Source organism: Cryptotermes secundus, unplaced genomic scaffold (assembly GCF_002891405.2).
Source record: "Cryptotermes secundus unplaced genomic scaffold, Csec_1.0 scaffold599, whole genome shotgun sequence".
Classification (NCBI taxonomy): Eukaryota; Metazoa; Arthropoda; class Insecta; order Blattodea; family Kalotermitidae; genus Cryptotermes; species Cryptotermes secundus.
This window is the reverse complement of record NW_019730109.1, coordinates 1121814-1130480: the sequence shown is the minus strand read 5'-3', so window position 1 is coordinate 1130480 and position 8667 is coordinate 1121814. Positions and strand designations below refer to the sequence as shown.

The 8667-nt window shown below is 40.4% G+C and overlaps 1 protein-coding gene across 7 annotated transcripts in view; it reads right to left on the bottom strand.

Moving 5' to 3' along the window:
* The window catches only part of LOC111866189 (E3 ubiquitin-protein ligase HUWE1), a 160461-nt gene that overhangs the window by 113249 nt on the left and 38545 nt on the right, over window positions 1-8667 (bottom strand). For all 7 annotated transcript variants that reach the window (XM_023854900.2, XM_033752153.1, XM_033752154.1 and 4 more), the window contains exons 18-20: window positions 7575-7697; window positions 3080-3308; window positions 2783-2905 (exon numbers count right to left, since the gene is read on the bottom strand). In XM_023854900.2, coding sequence (XP_023710668.1) covers window positions 2783-2905; window positions 3080-3308; window positions 7575-7697 — 475 coding nt within the window. The remainder of the gene's footprint in view (window positions 1-2782; window positions 2906-3079; window positions 3309-7574; window positions 7698-8667) is intronic.

Here is an 8667-nt window from a genome sequence, read left to right as displayed (position 1 = left end):
CCTGCCCTGTCCGAGCCAGACCCTTATAAGACCCTGGGATAGGAACCCAGCTCTACTGATTAAAGTAAAGAACCCAAAGAAGTGAGCGGTGGTGGAGTGGCGCACAACGAAAAGGGCACAAAGGAAATGAGCGGTTACACTGGAATCATCTTCCATTCACACAGAGTAGTACACTTTCATGTATTATGCGAAAATGGCTAGTTTCATAAGTTACTGCCACAAAGAAATTGGTCTACTAGAAAAAATTCTGTTCTCATTTTGATTTTCAAAATGTTTATAAATTTTCATCTTGAACTCCTCGAATAAAAAAAAACATTCTTGCACATGCCTTAAGTATTGAAGGGGTGGGTTACCCCATGCACTGCGACCAGTTTGATCTATTGTGTGTTCCCCCTTTGAATTTCTACTGTCTCCATACCCTACCGCTACTGGTGCTTGATATCGTTACTTTCTGCCAGCAAGGTTTCGGCCTTCTACTGGCAGTGATACCTAATAGTTAGTCCCTTTCTGTCAGTGAGGTCGTCCCTCCTCTGGCAGTGATACCTAAGCTCCCCCATCTACCAGAGGCATTGGAAACTACTTGGGCGGGAAATGTTGCCTAATTTAGCTCAGAGGTCTCCTAGAGACATGAGGTTCTTTTACGTGCCGTAAATCTATGACACAGGATCCACGGCTTAAAGTCCCTCCCGGAGAACTTGTTCCCTGAATTTTTCTGCCCTTAAAAATTCCACGACCTCCACCGGGTTTGAACCCGCATACCTTGAGTCATGAGGTGGGAACATTACCCCTACACTAAGGCACATGAGCAATGGGAAAACGTCAAGTTCTGCCAAATACAGGCAAATCTAATACCGAATTATTTCAGATGATCAAGCAAGTGTATGGCGTAGAAGCCTTGGGTCGCAGTGCTGTGTTTAAGTGGCACAAACGTTCTGCACAGAAGAGAGACAGTGTGAAAGATGATGAGGATATCAGTCAGCCAAGAACAGTCAGAATCGAACTCAAGATCCAAGATGTTGCAATGTTGGTGCGTTCCAACTATTCCCAAATGGTAGATGAAATCACAGCAGCAGCAGCAGCAGGGATCATCCATGGTACTTGCCACAAAATTCTGTCTGATGACCTGAACATTTCTTGTGTTCCATGCATTGTGATGCAAGACCAACGTGACAATCACATGAGTATTTGTGGTGACCTGATTAACAGTGCTGACAAAGATGAGACATTTCTCAACCACATCATAACAGGAGACAAACCATGATGTTTTCTGTACATTCCGCAACTAAAGCGACAATCGGTCACCTGGAAACTGCCATCACCAAGGAAGAAGAAACTGCAACAGGACAGGTAAAAAGGCAAGGTAATGCCTAAACTGTTTTTCAACTCATCTGGAACTGTTCACATGGAATTCATCCCGGAAAGATTGATTGTAAACAAGCATGATTACAAGGAAATCCTTTGCTGTCTACAGAATTCAATTCATCATTAAGTGTTCAGAACTTTGACGCAGGAAGAACTGGCTGTTGCCACATGATAACACCTCAGCACATCACTCTGTGCTTGTCCAAGAGGAGCTGGCAAAACAACAGGTCACCCTTTCGCCACACCCTCCATACTCATCTGATCTTGCACCACGAAATTTCTTTTTCTTTCCCTGCTTGAAAGAAAAGTTACATGGGTGTCGATTTCAGTCAGTGGAGGAGATCGTCACTGCCACAAGGGAAGCCGTACAGGACCTTCCTGCAAATATGTTTCAGCAGTGTTTTCAGCAGCTATACCAATGTTGGCAGACATGCACAGCAGCCAACAGCAACTATTTTGAGGAAGGGATATGGGTAACTGCATGCGAGTATCTTGTAATATGGTGCAACAAAACCATAGTCCACGAAATTACTGAGACTGTAGTAGTATGAGGTCAAATAAGGCATCATACTCACATGAAAAACAGACAAACAAAGAGTGAAACTGAGCAAGATGGCTCAAGCAGTAATACTTCTGACTTGCATTCTGGAAATGCCCAATAACTATCTGAACTGATGTGGATTTCCTCAGTTCCTCCAGGCAAATGATATGATGGTACAGTAAAGATGGCCACAACCATCTCCTTCCGCATCCTTTCCAATTCATGGTTTGCTGTCATTCAATCATTTATCAATGTTTCACATGAGTTACTGACAATGTCATTAAATAAACTATAAACAAACAAATTCATCTGCACCTACAGACCACACCAAACTATTCCTTAATGAAAAATGACACCGAAATGTCCCTTGATATGGTGGGATTATGAACAGATGCAAATTGAGTGAGTACTTCATGCTTTTTGTTCAGGGGAAAAAATGTTCATTTTAAAATATTCTGCACTATGAACTAAAACTCACAATGAACTGCATAATATGTATCTGCCTGTCATGCCTGTCCCACAGGTCACATACTGTGTGGCTGCCTGATTCACAATATAGAAAGCATGTTAATGAGTTCCAGCTTGACAGTTAGAACACCATGTACTCTGCTGAAAGTGAATCGATGTTTCAGAGAAATATGTGGACACCATCTTCAGGGTCAAAGAATAAGCCATGCAAGAAACCAGCATCTACCCGGTAGCAAGCAGATCTCTGCTTATTCAGTGACCTTAAGATGGAGATAAAATGTTTCTTCAAATGATGGTTGACTTTCAACAGACAGCACGTCATTGTCTCCAAGAAGACAGAACTCTTTATAGCCACAGCTGTGAGACCACCAAAGAAGTAAACAGAAAGCATGATGTTAAGTATCAACTCACAGCCATGATTTTCTCCCCACGTAGGATGTGTCGCAGGATGGCCAGCATCGACTCTGACATGCGTGCTCCATATGATTTCAATGGCTTCTTGCCCCACATCAACATGACTGCATCAAAGGCAAGCTGAAAATGGACATTATTTCCCATTTCTATGTACATCAAGTATTTTTATATTTCTCTACATCATTTATAACATAATCTTGACTTAAAAAACATAAAAATGACAGATCATAAACATGAATCTGCGAAATTACATTAACTACAATAACAAGACTAAGAACAATGTACAGTACTTACTCTATGAATTGCCATCAAGTACTTCAATGGATCAAAGGGCTTGTAAATTGCACCATGCTTCATTGTGATAGTGTGTGGAGAGTCAAGGATTGCTTTTGGATTCACCATCTTTTCAAGCAGCATCAACCAAGCATCCAAGAATTCACCAGTTCCATCAGTCAGGTCTGGGTGCTCAAGGCCCTCTTCAACATTTATGGTTAATCCATTTGAGAGTGCCCAACGGAATGTACTATTGACAAAAATATGGAAAACATTTTTCACCAACACTGATTCTCTCACTATCCAAGCTACATATTCAGCCAAGTAAAACCTCCTTCTTGAGCTCACTAGCATAACAATGTTAGGTGTCCTCTGAAATAATGAAAGTCCAAGTTATTTAATAACTCGGAAATGACTTTTCTTACCTCTCAGATCCAAATGCAGTGAAACACTTGCTTCACATTTCTTTGGGGATCAGTGCATGTGAACATTAAGCTGACAAAAATCTTAATAGAAGTAATTTAAGACAGATTATTGATTTTGTATAATTGGAAATGAATAGCAAATGAAGGAAAATGATGAACTAAGGAGCATTAAACAGAGGTTCCACTGCATTTCACATAATACTGTTTTAAAAAAAAGTGAAAAATGTGAAGTTGGCCACCCATGTATGTCACCCACATTTTCTTGAAACTGGCAAAATACAAATAGACAGACAAACAAATGTGGTGAAGCTTATATAAGCATTTTCTCAATTTTTGCATATGCACGAGGTGGTGGTGTCTAGATCATTTTTAAAATCTCCTAGTTCCATGCAGTAATACAGTAAAAACCCAATTTAAGGAATATGTACTGCTTGTTTTCCCTCATTTAAAGTATAGTTTTGTGGTACCAGCTAAAGTTAATATGCCTAATACATTACTATCCTTGATTTACATGCTTACCCTTGTATATGCATAAAACTTTGATTCCTATATGTTTCACATCTCATTTTAGCATGGAAGGGAGTTGTTTTTCACGTTCCAATTAAAGTGTGGCCACCCTTGTATAATTCAAGGTCATCATTTGTATGGCATACACTGCAGGATAGCTGTCTGCCCATTAGCTCATATATTATGTTTCTGGACACTATCCATCGTCCTGATCTTATCTAAAACACAATCTTACATCCAGTCTGACTGATCGGAAGTGGGACAATGTCACGACAGGTGGCAAGCCTGTAGTTTTCTGGAGACATAAATTTGTCTTTTGACATATGAAGCCATCACAATTTATCTTCAGAAGAGTACAGCAAAACCCACTGTTACAGAAGATTACTTCCAAGTGTGAGGTTAAAGTTGATATCTTGGAACAGTTTTGTTCTCAAGAATCACATGGATTAGTTATGCTGGTTGCATAATGACTCTGGCTACTTAAAATCAGCCAAGTGGAGACAAATTCTTGCCTGGGAAGAGGATGTTATCAATTCAGATCATTGTGGGGGATGAAGCGACAGTGCCCCAACACTTGCACCCCTCAACCCACCAGAGTCAGCTATAATTTTCCTATGCCCCTCACATGTACCTAAATTAATCAGCACTTGATTTTGGAATATAAAATTCTGATAATACACGGTGGGGCGCAGAAACATCCTTTTTTTGAAGGCGAATGAAAGAAAAATTATTGCTGATAGAAAAAATTTATGTTTAGCTAATGAAAGAACATACAGTAGAACCTCGTTTAACGAGCACCTCTCATAACGAGCAAAACAAATTGTAAAAAAATGAATCACTTAACGAGCGACGTTTTCCATAATGAGTGACGAGAGGGGAAGTCCCGGATTGTGCGCTTGCTAAATCAGTCTGTGTTTAACACTCGTTCCGCTAGCATCTTAGTCTCGCTTGTGATCACACATTTTTCCAAACTTGGGTTCAGACATATTATTTGTGATTTTTCTGTGTAAAGTTTAATAACCTTTGCAAAAATGTCCCCGAAGAAAAAGCCGCAAAAAGACAGCCATAAGAGAATAAAAATAACTGTAGAAATGCAACGCTGTCATTGAAAAGGAAGAACTAGGTGTGAGCGTGGCTGATCTAACATCCACATACCATCAGTCTACATCAACGATGTGCACGATTTGGAGTTGCATTGTGTTTCACAGCAAGAAGCTGTGGACGAGAGTTTGTCAGTGGAGGTAACAGCAAAGGAACAATCTTCTGGCACAATAAGAGAAATGCTGAAAGCATGTGAAACTGTTGCACAGTACATTGAGAAGCATCACCCTAATAAGGCAGTGGCTATGCGCGCTACAAATTTATTTAATGATGATAATGCTGTGTCGCATTTTCACCAAATTTTGAAGCGTAGGCAAAAACAAATGTCTCTAGACAGCTTTCTAGTAAAAAAGAATTAGATATGTATCATAAGTAATAAACTAATTACTTCGATTCTTTTTTGTTTTTTGCAAATTGAATTTGCATTCCAGGTTGGTTCATTCTACATAGAAGAAAAGATGAAGATGATTCACGCTTATTAACAATGTATATATAATTTTCTTTGAATAAACGTTATACATAAAATTTTTTTAGTATTTTTTTCGGCAAGGAATGTATTTTACATTAATTTATATGGGAAAAATTGTTTCGCTTAATGAGTGTTTCGCATTACGAGTAAGATTCTGGAACGAATTATGCTCGTTAAGCAAGGTTCCACTGTACTTTAAAGTTTTAAATCATGTAATTTTAAACAAAATATCTTGAAGGTGGTGGCCACTGTTCTCTATGCACTGATGCAACCGTTTTCTGAGGTTCCCCTCTGCACGTTCTAACATTTGAACTGGAATTTGGGCTACTTCCTGCCGAATAACATTCTTCAGCTGAAGCAGGTTTGTGGGGTGATATTTAAAAACCTCTGCCTTGAGGTAAAAAGTAAGTAAGTAAGGCTATCCCTGTAACAGGCCATGAAGGCCCATGGGGTTGTGAGATGTTGAGGGTCCCACATTATCTAGACAATTGGCTCAAAGATGGCGGTAAGGTCGTCAGCCTTGCACGCCGGTCGCGCTTTACTCCACAGGAAAATTATTTATTTAATTCCTGGTACATTTCTGTTACAGGCTGAGTGAACCCCAGGGACACAGTGCGGCCAGAAGGATTAGGTCAGCTGAATAAATCCAATGACCTCATCGGTATTTGAACCCACGACCTTCTGACTTGTAGCATAGTGCCTTAACCACTATGCTCCTGCGTGCCCCCCTGCCTTGAGGTATCCCCATAAAAGAATCACAGGGGGTTAGATCAGGTGAGTGCGCTGCCCACAGGATGTCACCTCAAAGCAAGATGAGACGTCTGGGGTACTTTGCCCTCAAAACTGTCATCGAAGCTCGGGCTGTGTGGGCCGTGGCACCATCCTGTTGGAACCAGACATTGCCTAGATGCATTTCTTCAAGAGCTGGTTCAAAAAAGTTTTTAATCATATCCACATACCGCTGTGAATTGACAGTAACTGCATGACTGTCTTCTTAAAAAAAATAAGGGCCAATAACTCCAACTCTTGACAACACACACCATACTGTCACGTTATCACTTTGAAGTGGCCTCGCATGGAGCTCTCTGGGATTGTTACGACTCCAATAGTGCATATTCTGCTTGTTGACATATCCGGATAGGTGAAAATGTTCCTCATCACTAAAGCAAACAAGTGAGTCAGGGGGTAAAGTTTCCAATAACGTTTCCCACGCTGTCTTATAGGGACGGAAATGATGATGTTCATGAAGAATTCAGCGCATTGAACGAATGGATATGTCTAGGGCGACTGCATGTTTGCGAGCAGAGCGTCTTGGAGATCTCAAAATCGACTGTCGAAGTGCCTCCACATTTTCTGGCATCGTAACGGTCCGTTGTTATCCTGATGATTTTTTCACCACACTCCCGGTTGTCCTAATGTTCTCTACCCACAAAACAATCGATTTCTGGTCGGGAACCGGACCTCTGGGCTTAATTCCAAAGTGAGTATGGAACGCACGCTGCACCGCCACGTAGGAATGGTTGTTCGAAAAATAGGCTTCAACAGCAAATGCATGCTGCTCACTTGTCCACCTCATGTTTCCTACTGAGGGGTACTAGACAGAAACTTCCGCGACTGCTGCGTTTGCCAAGCCTATCCCCACTTTTCTGTGATCTCCCCTCCCTTCACAATGCGTCTTCACAAAAAGGAAGTTTCTGCACCCCACCCTGTATTAAGAAATCACATATGCATTGCTTGAGCAGAGAAATTTCTAAAGTTTCACTGCCAATTAATAAACAATCTATTAACAGCGGAAATTCTTGCTGTGACTGGGAACGGAGGACTAGCCTCTGATCTGCAAATTCCACTTGCCTAAGTTACTGCTCCTACATGAACTGAGACAAGCTTCATGTTCTGCTGAGGTGGCACAAAAGTTAAAAGGACAGGACAGTGGTAAGACTTAAAAGTATATTAAACATAATGGAGTCAACCACAAACAGCCAATAACACCCACCAACAACTTCAGAACACTTACTCAAAAAATGCATTCTGTCCTCCTAATTGGACAAACTTCTGCAACATTAAATGGTATGGATACTTCTTCTCATCAAACAACATTGGAGATGTAAATCCAACAGAGCATATCAGGAATGTCAACCTATGAAAACAAAAAAGTATAAAATAAAACACCCAACATATCTGCATAATAATGCTTCCTCATTCACTCTTAGATTCCATAATATCTAGTTATCACTTCCACCTGCTGTGCTGAATACAGAGTGAAACTCTTAGTGCAAGCCTGCCTGGAACAATATTATATTTAAGCATCCTGTTGCACTCTACACGATAAGTGATACAAACTCCGTCCCAAGTGCAAACAATATATATTATATGTCTTTGATCTTGCTCTCTTCTACACTACATGTTTCGGCCTCTAACGGCCATCATCAGGTGTATACTCTTACGTTGCTGCCACACTGAACCCAGTCTAAAATTTAACATTTAAAAAACACATTGTTATTTTCCTCGTTATTATCAACATCTACCTCGTTGATATCTGTCTGGCATGTAGATTATTTTGCACACGTCAATTTTGATTTTCCTGTAGCAGCACTATAAAATCTTTAGTTATAATTTTAAAATCCTTTAAAATTTTCTCTAAATTTAAAATTTAAAATTTAAAATTGTTAGGGTTACTCGCCCTATGTCTAAAGTGATGCAGCGGCTAGTTCTTGTTTCCACACTGTACAGGTGTACACTGTACATGTAGTGAAGACAAGCAGCGGCATGCACACAGGAAGACTACACAGAATAACACCTGCAATCCTCCTCATGTTCAGTTCCTCTGACAAAAGTCATTGACATGTACCATAACTTAGTCCCAAGGTGTTACAGAGGTCTTCGATGGTCAGTCTATGATCTTGCAGAATCAGATCCCTAACTTTTGCGACATTTTCTGGTGTGGTGCCAGTTGATGGCCAACCTGAATGATCGTCATCATCAGTCGATGTTCAGCCATTTTTAACACACTGCGGACCGGTGGTTTAAACATTTAAATCACCCTGGGGACAGGCGTTTTTAAACCTACTACCCTAACTTGTGCACTGTTCACTTTAAAAATTAATATA